This window comes from Gigantopelta aegis, chromosome 6 (genome assembly GCF_016097555.1).
Source record: "Gigantopelta aegis isolate Gae_Host chromosome 6, Gae_host_genome, whole genome shotgun sequence".
Lineage (NCBI taxonomy): Eukaryota > Metazoa > Mollusca > Gastropoda > Neomphalida > Peltospiridae > Gigantopelta > Gigantopelta aegis.
In genome coordinates, this window is record NC_054704.1 from 68,304,851 (window position 1) to 68,329,448 (window position 24,598).

The window sequence follows — 24,598 nt, forward strand, 5'->3', positions numbered from 1 at the left end:
AGAAGTGGGTCAGAGTTTTCTGTCTTTTTCATTCTGCTCGGATGCTATTGCTAAATGTTTTGTCCATGACTCACTTGGTTCTGGAGACTGGTCATGAAAGAGATGAGCGTGTGATGGTATTTGACTTATTGTTTGAGTCCTCCGTTAATATCGGCACATCACAGTATAGTGCTCTAGGTCACACACACACCATGTATCTGGGCCCGGCCAGGGTGTGCATGCTTCACTGGGCAGAGTGGGCACCCACAGCTTTTAAACTATACCTACCACACTGGCCACAGGTATCTACCACATTGGCCACAGGTATCTACTACACTGTCCACAGGTATCTGCCATACTAGCCACAGGTATCTACCACACTGGCCACAGGGATCTACTACACTGGCCATAGATATATACCACACTGGCCACAGGTATCTACCACACTCGCCAAAGGTATCTACCACACTTGCCAAAGGTATCTACCACACTGGCCAAAGGTATCTACCACACTGGCCACAGGTATCTACCATTCTGGTCACAGGTATCTGCCACACTGGCTACAGGTATCTACCACACTGGCGGCTGGCCGCAGGTATCTACCACACTGGCCACAGGTATCTACAACACTGGCCACAGGTATCTACCGCACTGGCCACAGGTATCTACCACACTGGCCACAGGTATCTACCACACTGGCCACAGGTATCTACAACACTGGCCACAGGTATCTACAACACTGGCCACAGGTATCTACCACACTGGCCACAGATATCTACCACACTGGTCACAGATATCTACCACACTGGTCACAGGTATCTACCACGCTGGCCACAGGTATCTACAACACTGGCCACACGTATCTACCACACTGGCCACACGTATCTACCACACTGGCCACACGTATCTACCACACTGGCCACAGGTATCTACAACACTGGCCACACGTATGCTGGGACAGGAGCAGTGCCCTAAACTATACCTACCACACTGGCCACAGGTATCTACCACATTGGCCACAGGTATCTACTACACTGTCCACAGGTATCTGCCATACTAGCCACAGGTATCTACCACACTGGCCACAGGGATCTACTACACTGGCCATAGATATATACCACACTGGCCACAGGTATCTACCACACTCGCCAAAGGTATCTACCACACTTGCCAAAGGTATCTACCACACTGGCCAAAGGTATCTACCACACTGGCCACAGGTATCTACCATTCTGGTCACAGGTATCTGCCACACTGGCTACAGGTATCTACCACACTGGCGGCTGGCCGCAGGTATCTACCACACTGGCCACAGGTATCTACAACACTGGCCACAGGTATCTACCGCACTGGCCACAGGTATCTACCACACTGGCCACAGGTATCTACCACACTGGCCACAGGTATCTACAACACTGGCCACAGGTATCTACAACACTGGCCACAGGTATCTACCACACTGGCCACAGATATCTACCACACTGGTCACAGATATCTACCACACTGGTCACAGGTATCTACCATGCTGGCCACAGGTATCTACAACACTGGCCACACGTATCTACCACACTGGCCACACGTATCTACCACACTGGCCACACGTATCTACCACACTGGCCACAGGTATCTACAACACTGGCCACACGTATGCTGGGACAGGAGCAGTGCCCTAAACTCTGAAAATTATACATTGTTCTTCCCCCAGTTTAAAGGTTCATTTATATAATGACTCCCCCACCCCAATCAGTGGCATCTTCCAAAAAAAAAGGTTTGTTTGAAGACACCAGTAGAGCACTGATTAATTCATCATTGGCTATTAGATGTCAAACATTTGGTAATTTTGACATATAGGCTTAGAGAGGAAAGCTGATACATTTTGTTCCATTAGTAGCAAGAGATCTTTTATATGCACCATTCCATAGACACGATAGCACATACCACAACCTTTGATGTACCAGTCGTGGTGCACTGGCTGGAAAAAAAAATAGCCCAATATATAGGCCCACTGACAGGGATCGATCCCAAACCGACTGCGTATCAAGCGAGCACTTTACCATATATATGGCTAAGTTCCGCTCATCTGGCATCTTCAAAAGCATATGCATCCAATGCATATAACTACTCTATAGTCTGTTTGCATCAGAAAGGAACAGATGAATTGCTGTGTATCATTATGATTGTTTACGTAAATAAACCCTGAATAACAGAGTGCAAGAGTTTTGTGTACATGTATTTCATTGTCTTATTTTACTCAATGTTTAGAAGTTGAATGTGATCAAAACGTACTAAAATAATAAGACACTAACAAAGAATTAACACAAGTCTATACTGGCCCTTAATTAATTCTGTTGAGTGTAGTTACATGTAATTGTGCTGGGTGCAGATCAAATCTAATCCATTTATTCCAGCCTTCCCATACCACAAACTCTGAATTCATCTCTCTGCACCCATTGTTCTTTACATGCTGGACAATCAGTTTGAGTGATGTTGGTTTTCAAATGATTTCACAAACATGGCTGACAAACCTTGCCGATATTTCTTAGACACCTGTGAGATAGATCACAGTGTCTAAATGGACTGTATTGTCTTTCTGGATCCAGTGAAAGGCAGTTCCTTGTTGGCCCAGCATAGGGGTTAACATCTCTGACCTTTGTTTTCTTTATGTTATACACCAAAAAAGAAAATTGCAAATTTTTTTTTTTTTTTTTTTTTTTTTTTTCAATCTAATTTAATTTTACTTTACTTTACTTTACTTTACTTTACTTTACTTTACTTTACTTTACTTTACTTGTCTATCAAAGGCCGTGGTATGTACTACCCTGTCTATGGGGTGGTGCATATACATGTAAAAGATCCCTTGCTGCTAACTGAAAAGAGTAGCCCATGAAGTGGCGACAGCGGGTTTCTTCTCTCAATATCTGTGTGGTTCTTAACCATATATGTTTGATACCATATAACCCTAAATACAATGTGTCGTCATCAGTAGTAGCAGTAGTACGTAGTAGTATTTCTTTTTTTAAATTATTTTTTTTTTTTTTTTTTACATTATTTTATACTGTTACAGTACAAATAATGAAATGAAATGCAAATTAAAAATACTTGTAAGAGTCTCGGTGTGTATACATATATGTTTGCTTGTGTTGGATGGACACCACCTCTTTTGCACACGTCTCACACTGTTAAATTAATAGTCAGTTTTAAATGACAAGAAGAAAAGAAAGAAGAAAGGTTTTATTTAATGATGATCTCGACACATTTTTATTTATGGTTATAATTGTGTATATTATGTCTAAGAATAATGAGAGAGGAAGCTGCTACCATGTCAGGGTATACTCTTTTCGATTAGTAACAAAAGATCTTTTAAATGCAACGTCCAATAGACAGGATAGTACATACCACAACCTTAGGTAGACTAGTTGTGGAGCACTAGCTGGAAGAAGATATAGATCAATGGGCCCATCAACGTGGATTGATCATATATAAATACTGTTTGTTTTGTTTAACGACACCACTGGAGCATATTGATTTATCAATCATCGGCCATTGGATGTCAAACATTTGACAATTCTTACATATTATCTTAGAGAGAAAACCTGCTACATTTTCCAATTAGTAGCAAGGGATCTTTTGTATGCACCATCCCACAGACAGGATAGCACATACCATGACCTTTGAAATACCAGTCATGGTGCACTGGCGATCTTATATTGATTGCATATTGGCTGAATGTGTTACCACCTGCCCCAACTGACATGAAGGACAGAAAATTGACAGTTGGTGTAAATAGAGAGGAAACCTGCCATCACACAGGGTACTCCTACCAAATAACATCAAATATGAAATAATCTTTTATAGACTTTTCCATAGACTCCTAGACAGCACATACCACATTGTTTTATGTATCAGTTTCAGTGGTTGGGAGGGGGGAAAGGGTCCACCTAGGGTGATCAATCCTATGTAACTTTATGGAGGGGTGGGATTTAGCTCAGTCAAATCTCTTGTGGAGACATTGAGTTCTTCCCATCCCAGTCAGTGCTTCGTCATTGGTATTTCAAAGATCATGGTATGTGTTGTTCTGTCTATTGTAAAGTGCATATTAAAGGTCCCTTGCTGATAATGAAAACCAGCTGGTTTCTTCTTTCAGAATTACCAAATACATGTATTTGACATCCTGTAGCTAATGATTAGCTAATGATTAATCAACCAATTTGCTCTAGTGGTGTCTTTAAACAAAACAAACTTTAATAACTTGAGCACTCTACCCGAAGCCACATCATCCCTTCCCATATTAGTGGTACCAAAATGTTATGTATATTCAGTGTTGAAAATTAGCAGTCGCCTGGTCGCCATAGGCAACCTTTATTGACTACAGGCGACTAAGAATTTAACATAGGTAATCTGTTGGGCGACCATCAATTTTAGGGTCTGACGAGTATGGTACTAGTTAAAAAAGAAACACACTGATACTGAATTGAATATGATAAAACATACTACAGATCTGGCAGCAGAAGACACAGAACATGTTCTATATTTTGACAGCGCCAACATAATGAATAAAGATAAATACATATAAAAACATATTAATTTATTAAGTTTTAAACCCATACAGTCTCAAAATATAACATTTTATTGGGGGTAAAAGTGCAGAGTAAATAAATTTTTTAAAAATCTTTACAAATGACAATCAAACTGCATGAGTTAATTTTTTATGATACTTGTTTTAAAGCAATTGATGGAACATCCAAGGTAATCTGAATGACAAAACTGTAATACGTGATCAGGGCTGTATCTCTGCACAAAGCAGAGTCGAATGGGCATTTGGCAAAATAGTGGATGTTTCCAATGATCTTTATCTAGTGCCTCGTCTACAGAAGAATAGCAACTCCCGAGGAAATCATTTGCTGGGGATTTCACCCCTCTTACATCGCCACAAAGTTTATTCCATCCCTCTTGCATTGCCACAAAGAGGACTGCCACTCCCAGACTAGTTTACTAAAATATGTGCAGGTCTACATTTAATATCTTTGTTATGTTTGTACTGCATTATCTTTTACCCTGTATTAAAAATGAGATTTAATATGTATAATTTAATGGTACTTTTTAAAGAAACATGTTTATTTATGCTGGGTTTCTTTTTTAATTTGTTTATTTGTATGGGTTTAAAATTTAATAACATGTTTTTATATGAAATTTAACTTTATTCATTATGAAGTTAAATGCCAATTCTTTAACACAAACACACTACCGTATATACGATGAGCACATGGTTATTATTCAACAAAAAGCACTGGTTTAGATTTTGGCTGTGCAGTTAAATTCCAATGTGATAATTGGAGTGCTAGTTGAATTTGAGAAGGGCCAGTAAGATTTTTCTTCAACTGGCCCTACTGGTGACCATGGGTTTCATGTTAATTTTCATACCTATACACTGTTTATAGTGGTGCAAAGAGTGGCCCCAGGGCACATAGGTTTTACATGTGTTAAATTGCCCATGTCTGTATAGTTTGGTGATAATGACAATGAAAATCTATCTACACATTTAGTGATGACCACAATATTGTCACTCAGCTGATTAACAATAAAGATAGGAAAACGGTACCAGTAAGTTCTATAAGGAGCTGTTCATAATGGTCTATTTTTATCTCACCTTTTACAAAGTATATGTATAGGTACATTGAAACCCCTCTAAACCAGACATCCACAAGACCAAGTAAAATGTCCAGTTATAAGAGATATCCAGTTTAAAGAGGTTATGTTATGTACCAATAGTTTTCATATCATTTCAACTGATTTTCATGCTTATATCCAATTAAGGTTCAAGCACACTGTCCTGGGCACACACCTCAGCTATCTGGGCTATGTGTCCTGGACAGTGGGTTAGTTGGTTAGTGGTTAGTAAGAGAGAAGAGGGTGTAGTGGTCTTACACCTACCCACTGAGCCTTTAAGAACTCCCTCTGGGTTGGAGCTGGTAACGGGCTGTGAACCCTATACCTCCCAGCCTGTAGTCTGATGGCTTAACCACTGTGTCACTGAGGCCGGTACCAATATTTAAAAAGAGACTATAAAAAAATGTCTGGTGTTTGAGGAAATTCTGCTTTATGGAGGGTCTGTTTTTAAAGGGTTTCACTATATTAGTTTTCTAGTGGTGGTGGGGTGTGAAACATGGTTTGTAGTTATATCTTTGAATAGTCATGCATTGAGGTGAACATCTAAAGATGTAAATACGTGTGACACAGAATACATTTATTGTAGCTAGGTGAGACATTTATTTCTGAGACATTCGATTTGTACGAGTGTACAAACTATTTGCTGGTGGTAGGGTGGGGAAGGAGATTAATGCCAGCATATCCCTTGCAAAATCAACATTAAAAAATGTATGTGTGTATATATATTTACATATATTGTGTATTAAGTTTGTTTTGTTTAATGACACACCATTAGAGCACATTGATTAATTAATCATCGGCTATTGGATGTCAAACATTTGGTAATTCTGACTCGTAGTCTTCAGAGGAAACCCACTAGATTCTTTCTAATGCAGAAAGGGATCTTTTATATACACTTTTCCACAGACAGGAAAACACATACCGCGACCTTTGACCAGTTGTGGTGCACTGGCTGCAACAACTAAAAACTCAATCAGTTGAAGGGATCCACTGAGGTGGTTCGATCCTGCGATGCAAACACCTCAAACGAGCACTTAACCGACTAAGCTAAATCTATATATATATATATATACGTGTACATGTATATGCATATATATGCTGTTAGTAAAAAGTTTAAAAGTTAGTTTTGTTTAACGACACCACTTGAGCACATTGATTTATTAATCATCGGCTATTCGATATCAAACATTTGGTCATTTTGTCATATAGTCTAAGAGATAAAACTCGGTACATTTTTTTCATTAGTAGCAAGGGATCTCTTATATGCACCATCCCACAGTCAGGACAGCACATGCCACTGTCTTTGATATACCATTCGTGGTGCACTGGCTGAACAAGAAATAGCCCAATGGGCCCACTGATGGGGATCGATCCCAGACAGACCGTGCATCAAGCGAGCGCTTTACCACTGGGCTACATCCCGCCCACATTAGTAAAAAGAGTACACTTAGTACATTTGTGACAGTTTTTAATCATTGTTCATGGTCACCCAATTGTGACTCTTTTTTTTTTTTAATGTCTATTCATTCGTCATTGATGATGACTTGCAGTCTTCACAAAGTGCTGATCAGATACAGTGGCTGTTCGGTTGACTGGTTCCTAATTACAGTGATGACATTCAAACTAAACATACCCACTCATTGAGAGAAAAACCAGCCTTCTCCTATAATTTTGAACAGATGTTCTACAGTGTAATTACTGTCATTATTCAAATGTCTGGATTCACCATGGCTACATGTGGACCAGATTCTTGTGGTGATGAGCAGATGAAAAGAAGATGAATGCGGAACTGCATCTTTGTGGGTTTTCTGTGTGTCGCCTGTAGAGTATATACTAGTATACATGTATGTACAGGGTATTTGAAAGGAAAGGAATGTTTGTTCAAAAACACCTGAGCACATTGTTTAAAAACGAGCTATTTGCACGGGCATAGGAAGCTATCAAAATGGTGGAGGGACACGCTCTCACACACACACACACACAATACACACACATGTAAATATATAAAAAACCCACACACTGCTGCTACAAAGTGGGGGGGGGGCACACACCCCTTGTACACACCCACACACCCACCCCCCTACTTCCTACACCAGTGATTTGGTATGTACCATATGGTTGTTTCTACACATGGAGGGCAGGACGTAGCTCAGTAGTAAAGCACTTGCTTGATCAGTCTAGAATCAATCCCCATTCGATGGGCCCATCGGGTTATTTCTCATTTCAGTCAGTGCACCACAACTGATATATCAAAGGCCATGGTATGTGCTATCCTGTGTGTGGGATGGTGCATATTAAAAATCCCTTGCTACTAATAGAAAAATGTAGTGGGTTTCCTCTCTAAGACTATATATGTCAAAAGTACCAAATGTTTGACATCCAATAAATCAATGTGCTTTAGTGGTGTCATTAAACACAACAAACTTTGAACTTTTTCAACACTTGGTCCATAGAGAAAAACCTGTTTCCTACAAAAAACTAAACAAAAAACTAGAAGAGTATTTTTTGTATGCCATAGCAGGCCAGTATATGTACCATTTCCTTTAATGTTCCATGTCTGGGGCACTGGATTAAGGGCTGTTGATTCTGCAACCCTAAGCACCTTAGATGATCCCTCTACCGATGGATAGACCTAGGACATATTTTAGAGGGGGCACCTCCTGGAAAGGGCATTTCAATAAAATTTGGAAAGAAAGAAAGAAAGAAGTGTTTTATTTAACGATGCACTCAACACATTTTATTTACGGTTATATGGCGTCAGACATATGGTTAAGGACCACACAGATTTTGGGCTACTCTTCCGATTGGCAGCAAGGGATCTTTTATTTGCGCTTCCCACAGGCAGGATAGCACAAACCATGGCCTTTGTTGAACCAGTTATGGATCACTGGTCAGTGCAAGTGGTTTACACCTACCCATTGAGCCTTGCGAAGCACTCACTCAGGGTTTGGAGTCGGTATCTGGATTAAAAATCCCATGCCTCGACTGGGATCCGAACCCAGTACCTACCAGCCTGTAGACCGATGGCCTGCCACGACGCCACCGAGGCCGGTATAAAATTTGGAAGTCATGAAATGAAAATTGTAAACAAATTGTTTTAAAAAGGGACACATTAATATTTTTAGGGGAGGGTCAGAACCTCCTAGTGCTTCCTTTTGGAACCACCCTTGCTATCACTGAGCAACATCCTGACCCTAGAATGTACTGCCTGATGCAGATTAGTGTTCATTTGTTGTGCATGACACACAAGTCAACTTACATATCTGAGCTAACCAAGGGCCACATGAAATGTCAGGTCAGGGCCTGGGAACTACCAGTATTTATTTTTTTATGGAGGTGACCTTCATCCTCATTGGTTGAACGCTCTCTAGAAAGAGAGATGCATTTATTATACATGCCCATTGAAAAGAAAAACTAGTGTAGAGAACATGCCATTAAAATATGTGTTTATTGGACATGCATATGGAATGTATATGCTTTTTTATATAAAAGACAAGGGCAGATCCAGGATTTTGTAAGGGGTGGGGGGTCACAAAATTCTAAAAAGGGCAATTTGACTTTGCAAATAAGCCGAGCCTCCAAAGTTAAAAAAATTTGTTTTGTTAACGACACCGCTAGAGCATATTGGTTAATTAATCATTGGCTATTGGATGTTAAACATTTGGTAATTCTGAAATAGTCTTAGAGAGGAAACCCTAAAATTTAGTCATCAGAGAAAACTCGCTATATTTTTCCATTGGTAGCAAGGGATCTTTTATATGCACTATCCCACAGACAGGGTAGGACATACCACAGCTTTTTATATACCAGTCGTGATGCACTGGCTACAATGAGAAATAGCCCAATGGGCCCACCAACAGGGATCAATTTTTAAACTGACTGCGTTATCAAGCAAGCACTTTATAACTGGGCTACATCCCACCCAGTCTCCAAAGAGGGGTTTTGGGCTATTTCTTGTCCCAGCCAGTGCATGACAACTGGTATATCAATGGCCGTGGTATGTACTACCCTGTTTGTGGGATAGTGCATATAAAAGATCTCTTGCTCGGAAAGAGTAGCCCATGAAGTGGCGACAGCGGGTTTCCTCTCTCAATATCTGTGTGGTCCTTAACCATATGTCTGATGCCATATAACCTTAAATAAAATGTGTTGAGTGCATCGTTAAATAAAACATGTCTTTCTTTCTTTTATCCCCAGTAAATTTTGAAATGATGCTCAGAGATACACTTTTAGGGCAGTTTAGGCTTGTATATTGTGGATGAAGAATTTTTAAAAATCCCTAAAAATTAATTAAAAAGGGAACATCAATTGGGTGGGGTGGATCACGAGTTCTCAGTAACCTCCCTTTGGATACGCCATTGAAAGACTTTTCAACAAATGGGCCTACATCAGCACTGAGTCACTTTGTGGCTGTTACTGCACTCATTTGACAAGGCTGTGTGAGTTATAATCTTTTAAAGTTGCTCTTTGAGTAACTGCACATGGCAGATTTATCATGTTTGACTTAAACACCCACTGTACACATGACACACCCTCTTGAGAAAACACAATAGCTTATTATCAAACATTCCAGGAAAAGGAATCCCGATAATACAGTATTTCCATTTGATATTAAGTGACCTTTACTGGAATGCTGTATTCCAAGATAGTTCAAACATTTCATTGTTAATTATTTTCTTTTAAAGCAGAAATGTCTGAAATATGTACACAGTTAAAATCTTGTATATAATTTAACTGGGCTGAATTCAGCCAGACAAAACAGAAAATTGTGTCTGTACTAGTTTAAGAACTTTGTGTTGAACCACATGAGCACATCAGGAACCAGTTAAATAGTTCATGTATATTATGTGCACTCCTGCCTATGTGAAAGTGCATAAAAAGATCCCTTGCTGCTAATGGGAAAGTATAGCAGGTTTTCTCTCTAGACTAAATGTCCAATAGAAAATAATTAATAAATCAATGTGCTATTTAATGACACCACTAGAGCACATTGTTCTCCCCCTACCCCAGTTAAAAGGTCAGTTAATATAAAGATCCTGCCACCCCAGTCACTGGCATCTTCCAAAAAAGAGGTTGTTTTAAGACACCACTAGATCACATTGATTAAATAATCATCAGCTATTGGATGTCAAAAATTTGGTAATTCTGACATATAGTTTTAGAGAAGAAAACCGCTACATTTTTCAATTAGTAGCCAGGGATCTTTTATATGCACCATCCCATAGACAGGATAGCACATACCACAGCCTTTGGTATACCAGTCGTGGTGCACTAGTTGGAATGAGAAATAACTGAAGTAGGCCCACTGACTGGGATCGATCCCAAACTGACCGTGTATCAAGCGAGCACTTTACCACTGGGCAGACAGGATGGCCTTTGATACACCAGTCGTGGTGCATTGACTGGAACAAGAAATAGCCCAATGGGCCCACCAACGGGATCGATCCTAGATGACCATGCATCAGGCGAGCACTTTACCACTTGGCTACATCCCTTCCCTATTTTTCACACAAGATTACAGTTATCTTCCCATTTGGTTGTCCAAAATCCAGAAATTTGACCGCACAAGTAGTCTGCTGTTTGACTGTGATTATTTCATGGCAGACAGCTATGAAGTGGCAACTGTTTGACTGAAGTGACAGGGGATAGCATGTAGTTTGTAAACATGTGTAACTTGTTGACATTGAAGACTTGTTTGTGGTAATTCCGGCCCATGCAAAAGTAGTGCTTTTTGTGTAAAATGGGTGTACTCCGGCCTGGTTTAGAGGGTGTGTCTGTTTAAACCAATATGCTGGGAGAAAGAGCTGGACAACAGGGGTTGTCCTTTTCAGGGTATGTGTCCCCCATGCAGGCAAAGGTACATATAAAACTTCACGGGCCTGCTGATATTAATAAAATTGTTATAGCCACTAAGGCTATATAGAAACATATAGCGAAATTAATTGTGGTCTGAGGCCAAATGCCATAAATGGACAATTTGCCAATTCACAGTGTTAAGGGAGTTAACTCTAAATGTTTGGATGTCATCTGAGTTAACACTAGATTAACACCCCAGTGTTTCTGCCAAAAAGAAATGGAATTGAACGCTATGGAATTGAATGCAACCGCAGTCAACAGGGAGTATAGGGGGCCTCCCTCAGAAAGAAAATGGGTTAAGTTTAGGGTTAGGGTTAAGAAAATCATACAGCAATGACAAGAGTAATTGATTTTGTCAAAAATTTAACTTGAAAAAATAAAATCTGCCTAAACATTTGCGTATGACACCATACTCGTTTTACCCTCTGGCAGAAACCCTGCACACCAATAAAGCAAAGTAAAAATACTCAACAGTTTGCATACAAATATTTAATGCGTTGTTCCTTTTTTAAAAGGAAAAAAACAAACATCATGCATAAACAGTAAAATGTGTTTTCTGTATTTTTGAAAATAGTCTATAGTCTTAGTCTGATATTTCTTCTTCTTGTTTTTTTTCTGCAGGCTGTCACAAAGAAAGAGTTTCAGTATCCGGATGATCCAAGAAAGTCGCTGGAAAATGGAATTTTACTTTGCGAGTAAGTATGCCACACAATGTATTGAACTGTCATCCAAAAAATTTGACAACTAAAACCAATAATTTTGTTTTGTTCCTTTGTTCAATCGTATCAATCAGCTAGTCAGTCAGTCAGTCAAAAAAGTGAAGTTTGTTTTGTTTAACAACATCACTAGAGCACAATGGTTAAATGATCATCGGCTATTGGATATCAAACATTTGATAATGCTGACAGTTATCAGAGGAAACCCACTATATTTTTTCATTTGCAGCAAGAGATCTTTTATATGCACTTTCCCACAGACAGGAAAGCACTTACAACGGCCGTTGACCAGTTGTGGTACACTGGTTGGAATGAGAAAAAACTCAATCAGTTTAATGGATCCACCGAGGTGGTTCGATCCTGCGATACAAACACCTTAAGCAAGCACTCAACTGACTGAGATAAATCCCACCCATTTGTGTGTTGATACCTCAGCACTTTTTCAACTTAGCTATAAGGTCTCTGATTTTTAAAAGTTAAACTTTGTTTTACCAATATCATTAGAGCATATTGGTTAACTAATCACTGGCTATCAGATGTCAAACATTTGGTAATTCGTTCATGTAGTCTTCAGAGAAAACCCATTACATTTTGTCCATTAGCAGCATAGGGAATCTTTTATATGCACTTTCCCCACATACAGGACAGCACATACCATAGCATTTGATACACAAGTCATGGGGCACTAGTTGAGACAAAATCCAATGTGTCTGCTGATGAGGTTTGATCCTAAACCTCAGGCCAGTACTCTACTCATTGAGCTAACTCCAACCTTTTTACTAATACTTTCTCGTTTATGTTCTGTACCGATGTTTAAAGGTACATACCCTAGTTTCAACGCGTGAAAATTAACACTAAGTTTAGTTAATCTACAAACCTGTAACACATTTGGATAAAGTTACAACTGAGTGAAACATGAGTCTGTGACTTTGAAATGGTAAAATACCCTCTAAAAATAGACTAAAACTCTACTCCATAACTGTTACTTCTCAGACGCACGTGCGTTTTTAAAAAGATGAGAAATGCATTTTGTAATATTGAAAACACCAGGATGACCAAAACACTTCGAATGTATGGATATGAATAATCTAAACAATAAAATAAAGTATAGTATGATTTCAGTTATCAAAAACGGCTCTAATAGCCAGTGTACCACAACTGGTATGTCAAAGGCCGTGGTATGTACCATCCTGTCTGTGAGATGATGCATATAAGAGATCCCTAGCTGCTGATAGAAAAATGTGGCAGGTTTCCTGTCTAAGACTATACATCAAAATTACCAAATGTTTGACATCCAATGACTGATGATGTGCTCAATGTACACACCCCCCCAAAAAAAACCCTGGTCATTTTGACACTTCATTAAGAGAGTGAGAGAAAATTCACCATATGCTACTCTTACGATATAGCAGCATGTGATCTTTTATGTGCATTTTGTCCTAGACAGGACAGCATATACCACCGCCATTACATGTTCAGATAAAAGTTATATTGTAAAAACAGATTTAAACCTATAAAATGACCTGTATAAGTTTAGTTTTAGAATATTCAATTTTATTTCAGCATGTAGACCCACACAAACTCAGTCTTATTAGTAAATTTTAAGTACTCATTCTTTAAGGACTTTTTTGTTCATTACTGAGTAACTTTTGTTACTGAAGTATGGAATTTTAGGAAATAAGCATGATCTAATGAATGTATTTCTGAATTGCAGACTTTTAAACAATATCAAGCCTGGGTCAGTGAAGCGAATCAACAAACTGCCAACTCCCATTGCAGGCCTGGTATGTATCCATAGCACTTTTTCATAAATGATTCTTGATGAAATGGCAGTTTTTATTTTTTTCAAGCTACTAATACATGCACACACATTATATTATAAACCTAGGTATTCAAATCATATTAAAATTGCAAGAAGTAAAGAATACAATAAAGAAATATTTTTTCATGTACATAAGTATATACAGTCAGATCTCGTTACAACGAGTTGCGTGCGTCGTTAAATAAAACATTTCCTTCCTTCCTTCGTTACAATGACCACATTCGTCCCTGGGTCACTTTGTCGTTATATCAAAATTGCTGTTATAGCGAATTTGTCATGAGTTATCGCCTTTGCCAAAATGACGTAAGAAAAAATACTGATTAATAGGAACAGAAGACTAAATAGCATTTAAATAATTAATGCATTGCAATTATTATTAAAAACAACAAATACACGTACATATAAATATGGGTTTTTAAAAATATTAATCAAGGCGCATTCACTGTTAATCTAATCATTCCGTGGTTAAAGACATCTATGATTGGTACCTACTTTGTTTACAAAATGTCATAAAAATAGAAGATTTGATTCTTCGAAGTTAAGCCTTTAATTAAATGACTAACAGCTTATTTTTAAAAGCAATACATGTCTACAGATTTAGTGGACATTGGTAACTTGGACATCATGTGACACTGGCGGCTCGCAACAAGATCAAAGATGACAAGTGGCTGTGTATGTACTGCCAACGTGCTACGTCATCTGTGATTATGTAATGTCATTGTAAAGAGGTGTTTTCAGATGTCGGATGCACATTTGTTTCTAATTTGCTCTGTCAGTGTAGGAAGGTGTGAATTCTAGTGTAATGAACAGAATAACATTGATGTACATTTGTTCCCAAACAATTTACGAAAAGAGTAGCCTATGAAGTGGCGACAGCAGGTTTCCTCTCGCAATATCTGTGTTGTCCGTAATCATATGTTTGACACCATATAACCGTAAATAAAATGTGTTGAGTGCATCATTAAATAAAACATTTCCTTCATTCACAACTTTGGAAGGGGCTACAGTAATCCCCTCTCAACATTTTGGAAGCAAAGTCCCTGATAAAATTTGTTTTAATGAAATGTCAAATAATTATACTTCATAGTTTACATATGCAAAATAAACTCTCTTGTTATATAAATATACATACAAAGTAATACTTTAGCTTTGACATAGTTGTCTACTGAATATGTAATATCAAAACAGTTATGGATGGAGTAAAAAAAGGACATTTGATGGTAATGTGTTAACACAACACTGTACTGTTAGGATATTTGTCATGGTGACTTTTGTCCTACTTTGGATTGCCTAAAGAGGTTTCATTTAGTACTAAACATTGTTGCATTTCAGCACATTCATCTAATTGATTGATAGGTTATTCATTTATAGCACAACAAAATCTGGCAGTTTGCACTTTTTAAAAAGCAGTGCTTTCTGTTAGTAAAAGTCACATAAGGCTGAGTCTCTAATATGTCCGTCACATTTTGTCTCTAATATATAACAATATACTGATATTTACAGCAAGAGTTTTGAATCTGTAAACAATGGTAACTTAAATTATACAATTCACTACTGGGCTGTCTGTCCAGGACAGGGATTAATGGTGAGTCAGGGGTTGAAATTCAATTTTTTTACCACTATCCCAAAGGAATAGTGAATTTCAAAAAACACTATTCCGTCTAAAAATGAACTATCCCTTCAATTATTAATGTACCACTAGTTTTCCTGACTATGCTACGTCACCCTGTACAATATTGCGTAATGAACAATTGTTTATATACCAGTCTATGCTGCATACTAGCTGGAATTACAAACGAACTCACTCCAAACATTAGTCTCGATCAAAAAGACTTTATTTTGTACCGGTAAGTGCATGAGAAAAGTCTAAGTAGCATGAGGATTTGTTCTGCAGAAAAATGTAGCTGAAGAAAAAGAGTAAGTGGAATAGTCGCAGGTGATTTTTGGGATTCCGTGCTTTATTTTCACTTTCATGACAGAATATTGGAAGAATTGTTTTACTATTTCGTTTCAAAATTTACTATTTGTGGAATAGCGGAATAGCGTAAAATTTGACCCCTGTGAGTGGCTAGTGAGAGTCAAATTGGTATAGTAGCATTAAACCTCCAAAGTTTTGTTTAACAACACCACTAGAGCACATTGATTTATTAATCATCAGCTATTGAATGTCAAACATTTGGTAATTTTGACATATAGTCTTAAAGAGGAAACCCACTACATTTTCCCATTAGTAGCAAAGGATCTTTTATATACACCATCCCATAGACAAGACAGCACATACCATGGCTGTTGATATATCAGTCATGGTTCACTGGCTGGAACAAGAAATAGCCTAATGTGCCCATTGATGAGGATCGATCCCAAACCGACTGTGCATCAAGTGAGTGCTTTACCACTGGGCTACGTCCCGCCACCCCCTCACCCCCCCCACCCCCCTCCAAAGAATCGTTAAAACTCCTATAGATAGGTAAATTGTATATCTGTTTTTCTGTGATGTAGTTTATCATAACTGATCAGATACAAATAACAGTCAGTTCTTTATACATAATTCCTCTGCCTAACAAAAGTAATATACTGTTACACTGTCTTCTTAAACAGTATATCGTAAGATATTTGTCAAGAAGTTATGGGTCATAGGACTCACTACAACAAGAACCAGATCTGATTCTATCTCTTTTGTCCTGCAAACAGCGGTCTGACAAGCAACAAGTCATAAAATATACTGGTATGCCACACACTTACCCACCACCCATCCGTACGTACGTGTTATAGCATATCTATGCCAGATATTTCAACCATTGTAACCATGCAGTATTATCTCAGCTCACACTGGATTTTGTTTGGTTTTTTAGTTTTGTTTTCTTTAGTTTCCATACATATTTAATATTAATACCATTTAAGATTTTAAAAGACCCAACACTGTTATGGTTCCAATACCAAATCCTACATAGAATTACAGCAACGAATACTTTCTTATATAAAATACAATATGTTGATTCAAATCTCTGCAATTTCTGTCATCGCCAGCCAGAAACATCGGATCACTTGTTTTATGTTTGCCACAAAGTCGTTGAACTCTGGAATCTTATAGAACCATGGTTGCAACAAACAGGTGAAGACTTCCAGTTTGACAAAACTATGATTTTATTTGGTGATATAAATAAGAAAAACAATTTCGTAAATTGGTTAATTATAAATGTAAAGTATTATATTTACAAAACAAAATTGAAGAACACCACACTCATTAAAACTGGCTTCAAACATTATATTGAAGATAAGCTATTATTAGAAAAATCATAAAGAATTCAACGAAAACTGGGAATGTTGGTTAAGATTTTTGAAATCTAAACAGCCAGCCTTTGTTTTTATAAAAAAAAAAAGACTATGGTTGTTTGTTTTACAATGTTGCTGGTTTGGAGGAAATAATTATTTCAGCTTTCTTTCCTTTCTCTCCTTACTCCTATGGTATATTCTGTGTATAATTGATATGTACCGTAATGATTCGGGGCCTCAACCCTGACATTATCTATTGTTTTTCTGGGGCAATAAACATTTATTAAAAAAAAAAAAGTTTTAAAAGATAAAAAAAAAAAAAAAAAGAGCACAACATTTTATAAAAAGTATCATGAACTTGGACACTAAAGGTCAGATCTATTGCACTGAAATAGAAATTATATCTAATCTGAACGATTTTCAATAATTTAATAACAAGTCGGTAGTCTGTTACTGACTAATTCACACATATCGCAACAGTGGGCTTTCGTTTCTCTTAATGATGAACGAATGAACTACCTAGTAAATTAAAAAAATAATGAAGTACATATTATGTATGTTAAAAAGAAATAATCATGAAAGGCTGTTGCGTAATATGTGAAATAAATAGTTATAATATTATATTAAATACAAAATTATTTATTTAACTTCTTATTTGACAAACAAAGAAGAAGAGGAAACTCAATAGAAACTCGCAAAAGGTAAAAAGTTTCAGGATTAAAAGATAATTGAAGATGAGTTAACATTGGTCTATAAATATATATATATATATATATATATATATAATTTATCATATAATATCTTACATTTTCAATGCAATTAGAGTATGTGATATTTTTCAGATCACATACTTTAAGAACTTGATAACTTTGCAAATTAGATGTAAATTAGTCGAGGTCTCGGCACTAGGTTTATTGACATTTAAGCAAACGTACTTGGGTGACACTCCATGATTGACGTATGCATTCATAGTCATCAAATAAAAACATTTCAATGGCAATTTGACACTGAAAGCTGTTCAGCGTTCAGAAAACAAAAAACATTAGGCATAACTTTATTTTGATGTAAGGACATCCAAAATGATGTCATTCAAGTTTGACGTCATTTCCATTCAAAATACACTGCGCCACATATTCTTACGTCATTTGAATATCTAGTAATGGCAGACTGGAATTAAAGTTGCATGTACAGTTTACAAAAACACGCTGTATTAAGCTTGAGCTTATATGATAAAGAGATTATTACCCTCATGTATTTCGGTATCGTCAATATCATATATTAGGAATAAAAAAAAATATATATATACTCTTCAAAAAAAGAAACGCAAAAGGGTACAAATGGGTTATAACTCCGATTTTATGTTTCCTACCGGTTCATGCTTTGTGAATATAAGGTCATTGCATGTCCCAAACACATTCCCACGGTTACATTCGATAAAACGCAGCTACTGTACAATAAAGTTCCAAAATGTGAATATTCGCAAAAACGCAGCCACGTGCAAACCATGTCACCACTGCACGTGCGTTGTCTGCACGTGCAACATGAACACCGACATGTGTCCCCAAGCACCATCTCCAGACTGTGGGACCGTTACCAGCAACATGGATCAACACGTGACCTCCCTAGATCCGGTCGACCACGGGTCACTACCCCCGGGCAGGACCGCTACATCCGGGTACGCCACCTTCGGGAACGATTGACTACTGCCACCTCCACAGCCGCAGCAATACCAGGTTTGCACAGGATATCCGACCAGACCGTACGGAACCGCCTACGTGAGGTAGGAATTCGTGCCAGACGTCCAGTTCGAGGTGTCATCTTAACACCACAACACCGTCGACTCCGACTGCAGTGGTGCCAGATTCATCGACAATGGCCTCAACTGCGATGGAGACAGGTGTGGTTCAGTGACGAGTCCCGATTTCTGCTCCGACGTCATGATGGAAGATGTCGCGTGTATAGGCGTCGTGGTGAACGTTATGCGGCAAACTGCGTGCAGGAAGTGGACAGATTCGGCGGGGGTAGTGTCATGGTGTGGGCAGCCATCTCACACACTGGCAGAACTGATCTGGTCCACGTGCAGGGCAACCTGAATGCACAGGGCTACATTGACCAGATCCTCCGGCCACACATCGTTCCAGTTATGGCCAACGCCAACGCAGTGTTCCAACATGACAATGCCAGGCCTCACACAGCACGTCTCACAACGGCTTTCCTACAGAACAACAACATTAATGTCCTTCCTTGGCCATCGATATCTCCGGATTTGAAACCCAATTGAGCATCTATGGGACGATTGGACCGACGCCTCCGACAGCGACAACCACAGCCCCAGACCCTGCCCGAGCTGGCAGCAGCCTTGCAGGCCGAGTGGGCCACCATCCCCCGGGACGTCATCCGTACTCTGGTTGCTTCAATGGGCAGGCGGTGCCAGGCAGTTGTCAACACACGCGGAGGCCACACCCGGTATTGACTCCAGATGACCTTGACCTTGGTGGTGTGTCCTATCACTTACTCACAATGGACTAGAGTGAATTGTGAACAATCCTGCAACATTTGGTAATTATCAGACTCACCATTCAATAATTAAATCAATTCTCCAAATGTTACGACAATGTGGTTTTGCGTTTCTTCTTTTGAAGAGTATATATATATATATATATATTTTTTTTTTTTTTTTTTTTTTTTTTTAAATAAATAGTATTCACTTTTGGTGTGTGTGTGTGTGGTTTTTTTGTGTGGGTTTTTTTTTAATACATAGTTTATTGCCCCAGAAATATGTTATGATAGTGTCAGGGTTTGGAATATGTTTTGTTTTTACTTTAATTATGTAGAGCATGTCCTTAAAGATAATTAAAAGTGGCTAATTGAAACAAAATGTCATTAGCCAAATACTAAATATTGTAGCCACTTTGTATTACAATTAGTCATTTGCTAAGTTTGGTTATAGGCAGTGTGCATCCCTGAATTTACACATGGATTACATGTATGTATGGCTGGTCTCGGTGGTGGAGTGACTAAGCCATGGACTGACGGACCTTTTGTGACAACCAATAGCCAATGTGTAATTTTTGTAAACTCCACTAGCCCACTAAAATAAAGCACTAGCTCAAACTTCTGATCAATTACAATACACTTTATATACGGCTGAAAAACAATGTTTCAAGGAACCCAACCCTTATAGTACCTAAAAAACCCCACCCCAAAAACCGACTGACCTCTTTTCTTCTCCTTTTTTTTTTATGTACGTGAGTATACAAATTTTATTTTTAAAATTCTTTTTTAGTATTATTACTATTAATATTATTTAGTGAAAATTTATCTCGACCTGTACAGGTGAATGAAGTTTCAAAAATAAATTCATAATTTGTTTGTTTTTTAAGCTGCATGACCTACCCTGTTTTGTCAAGTTTGATCCTAAACCATTGTCCCGTTTTCGCTTTTGAGCCCCCCCCACCCCCCCATCCCCGTCCCCTCATCCAGAGTGGGTGAACAATTTAACAAACTCCTCTTTCTAACTACCCAAAACAAACTGCGCATCAAGAGAGCACTCTACCACTGGGCTCGTCCCGTCCCATTTGCGAATGGCAGCAAATATGAAAACAAATTTTATCTGTATTTTTTTTTTTAAAGGTGCTTTGGCTTAACTTTTACCTGTAGGGCATCAACCTATATAAATATTTAGCATGTTATATTGCATCATATAGTCTTGCAATGTTTCTATTATTTTATAAACAGTGATAGTACGGTACATTTCTTTTCATTTTAACTTTATCTTACAGCGCCCTCGATAGTTTAAGAAGTAGCAGGCTACAATAGTGATGATAGCAGGGGGCAAAGCGGGGGATCTGGGGGCCCTCCCCAAGAAACATTTGAAAAATCGAACCTCTGAGATGCATTCTCATGGCCTCTATTAGCGCAAATCAGTCACTACGAAAAGTAGGCGGTGGCAAAAGCTGTTTCAGGTGGCGATTTGCCGCTGGAGACCGGGTACTTTTGAGGGCTCTGATCTTATAGTCAATTAAGGTTCTATCGTGGACACACAGCAATTTGGGTTAATGATTAGTTGTTAGCAGTTACTGTAATGCCCTCAGGGTGGATCCTGAAATAGATGCTTCTTTGATTTACGTGAGCAGAGCAAGTAAAATAGTTTTAGTGATAACATCTCTATAGTCACCTTTGATCCCTTTGTATATATATACCGGTATAAACACTGTAACCTCTGGAAAACGGTCTCTCTGTAAAGCAGAATTATCTCAAAACCGGGCGTTTTTTACGATCCCTTTTTAAATATCAGTACAGAAGAGAACCTCTCCATTAACCGGATACCTCTGATAACAGAATATTATACTTCGTCCCGAGGGTGTCCGGTTTAGAGGAGTTTCATTGTGTGTGTGAGTGTGAGTGTGTGTGTGTGAGTGTGTGTGAGTGTGTGTGTGTGTGTGTGTGTGTGTGTGAGTGTGTGTGTACGTGTGAGTGTGTGTGTGTACGTGTGTCTGTGTCTGTGTGTGTGTGTCTGTGTGTGTGTGTGCGCGCGTGCGTGTGTGCGTGGGTCTGTGTGTGTGGGTCTGTGTGTGTGTGTCTGTGCATGTGTGTGTGTATGTGTGTGTATGTGTGTGTATGTATGTGTGTGTGTGTGTGTGTGTGTGTGTGTGTGTACATGTAGGTTTAGAGGATATTTCATATTTAGGTACAGTTTGATGGAGAGGGTGCACACCTTAGATGTTAAAATATAACACATTTCCATGGTTCTAGATGAAAACAAAAATATATAATTCTGTTAATTTTAGAGTGTTTGTTCACATACCTCCACCCCAAATTCCCCATCCAGTCTTTCTGCCAGAAACAAATGTTTGGGTATGGTGCCATGAAATTGAATATTTACAATGTGTGTGCTGAATACAACTGCAGTCTATAGGGGGTATGGTCCCAAAAAGAAAATGAGTTAGGGTTAAGAAAATCATACAGTAATGAAAAGTCATTAATTTTGTCAAAAGTTCAACTTAAAAAATAAAATCTGCAAAACATTTGAGTGTGGCGTCATACCCGTTTTACTCCCCACCCCTAAATTCCACATCCTACAACCATGGTTACTGAAGAGAAGTCTGTATAGCGGTCTTACACCTCCCTATTGAGTCAATAAAACTTGCCCTGGGTGGTACCGTGATTTAAACCCAGTACTTCAGGCCTTAAAGGCATACTGTCATGGATTTAAGGACCTTATATTTCTTTAAAAATGGATAATAAATAAAAATTACATGTACATTAATTGTTGGAAACCAAATCTAGCTATCGCATCACCTTAACTGAACCATGATGGAGTGAAATCCATGTCATCCCTCTCGGTAATTTTAGTTTTTGAATTATGGATCATTGCCATAATTCTATTATTTTTACAAAATGTCATTAATAAATGGAGTATGGTGGTTATGAAGATGGTTGAATAAAGTACATTTAGGGTCAAATCAAATTATTTTTGTTCAGGTAATACTTTGTTAAACCATTAAATAGGTCAGTGGTCTGTGACAGTATGCCTTTAAGTCTTATAGCTTAATCATTATACAACTGACGCTGGGATAAAATTATGTAGAACATATGTAAAAAAATAAAGAGATTGCATGCTGGTGTGCAGCCTAAAGCAGACAGTTCAAATGGGACTGACATTTGAGTTTGAAATTGGATTTAAAATCGGTCTGTAATCTGGTGCTCAGCTTCTATCTAAACCAGCAAATTTTGTCATATCAAATGCACTGTGGTGGTAGTGAGAAGTTAATGAATCATAAAGTACCATGCTATAAACTAAAGAATGCATTTAAACTTCTACTTAATGCATACAGGCATTTGCCTGCCATTAATGAGGTTGTAAACACAGTTTTACTGTTCTGAATATATATATATAGAACAAGTTTAATATAGATTCATCTTTGAAAAAAAAGGAACTGACATATCATGTGTGTTACATACACAACAGTTAGTGCTTGCCCAATCATGCATGGTAAACAGTTGTCCTTTATGTGCATTTTAGTGTATTATTCATTTGTGTGCTTGTTCACTGTTAAAGGAATGTAAACAAAAAAGAAAGAAAAAATAACCTCTCGCAGTATGATTAATAACGTAAGGAATGCATACAAACTGCAGTTTATTCAGTGTGATTGAGGTGCTGTCGCCTACTGGACTGATTGTGTAAACAGAGATATATATATATATGATTCTGGTTGCAGTGTAATTTCATTGCAATAGAAATTCTGGGTTAGGGTTAGGGTTAGGCTCACCTGTTTTACGAAACAAACTCAGCGCTAGGATCACCTCAAATGCATAGCGACTGTATGCATTTAAGGTGATCTTAGCGCTAAGATCGCTTTGTAAAATGGGGCCCATGCAGATCTGTAGTTGGCACAATGCAGCCCAGACTTGGTATGTATTGTCACATTCAGTTCAGTGCTTTTCTTTTTCAACTGGTACTACACTCTCCAGATCCAGATCTAGACCCAGCTTTAAGTGTGTTTTGGGCCTCAAAGTTTGGGGGTGGGGGGTTTGTGGGGGGAGGGGCCTTGAAGTTAGTTTTTACTTAAAATAAATATTCTTGAGTACCTTGTATTCTTGCATATTATGTGCAGCAGAACGTATGTCCAAACAGACACACATTATATATATATATATATATATATATATACTATGACAGTTGCATTGAATGCGAGTGCAAGTAATTTTTACATGCTCATATACCACTAGAGTTTCGAGCATGTCCGTCCTGGGGCCTGAGAGGATCGGACTATTTAATAATATTTTTAAAAAAAGGAGTAATTTCGACATAAACTTTTGAACGAAGGTCTAAAAGTTTATTTAAAGTCCGATCTATATGTCCACGTGAGTGGCCTCGTTAAGGCTGTTAGGGTGCACAGCTTGTCGGGATGAGATGGGTTGCGTCCCGTCAAGAAAACCCCTAAATTGACAGTCAATAGACATTGAAGGTGTTGCATTGAGATCAAAGTTATGCCTCAGCTTGTACAGTTACAAGTGATCTGACTTCACTGTTAGGGCGCACAGCTTGTAGGGACGAGATGGGTTGCATCCCGTCAAGAAAACCCCTAAATTGACAGTCAATAGACATTGAAGGTGTTGCATTGAGATCAAAGTTATGCCTCAGCTTGTACAGTTACAAGTGATCTGACTTCACTGTTTTGTGGGGCCGGACATAGCCCGGTGGTAAAGCATTCGCTTGATGCGTTGTCGGTCTGGGATCGATCCCCGTCGGTGGGAGCCAGTTGGGCTATTTCTCGTTCCA

General features: G+C 38.4%; 1 protein-coding gene across 4 annotated transcripts in view; it reads left to right on the forward strand.

Moving 5' to 3' along the window:
- The window catches only part of LOC121374175 (LIM and calponin homology domains-containing protein 1-like), a 190,846-nt gene that overhangs the window by 16,387 nt on the left and 149,861 nt on the right, over positions 1–24,598 (forward strand). For all 4 annotated transcript variants that reach the window (XM_041501150.1, XM_041501148.1, XM_041501152.1 and 1 more), the window contains exons 2-3: positions 12,124–12,197; positions 13,933–14,002. In XM_041501150.1, the coding sequence (XP_041357084.1) occupies positions 12,124–12,197; positions 13,933–14,002 (144 nt within the window). The remainder of the gene's footprint in view (positions 1–12,123; positions 12,198–13,932; positions 14,003–24,598) is intronic.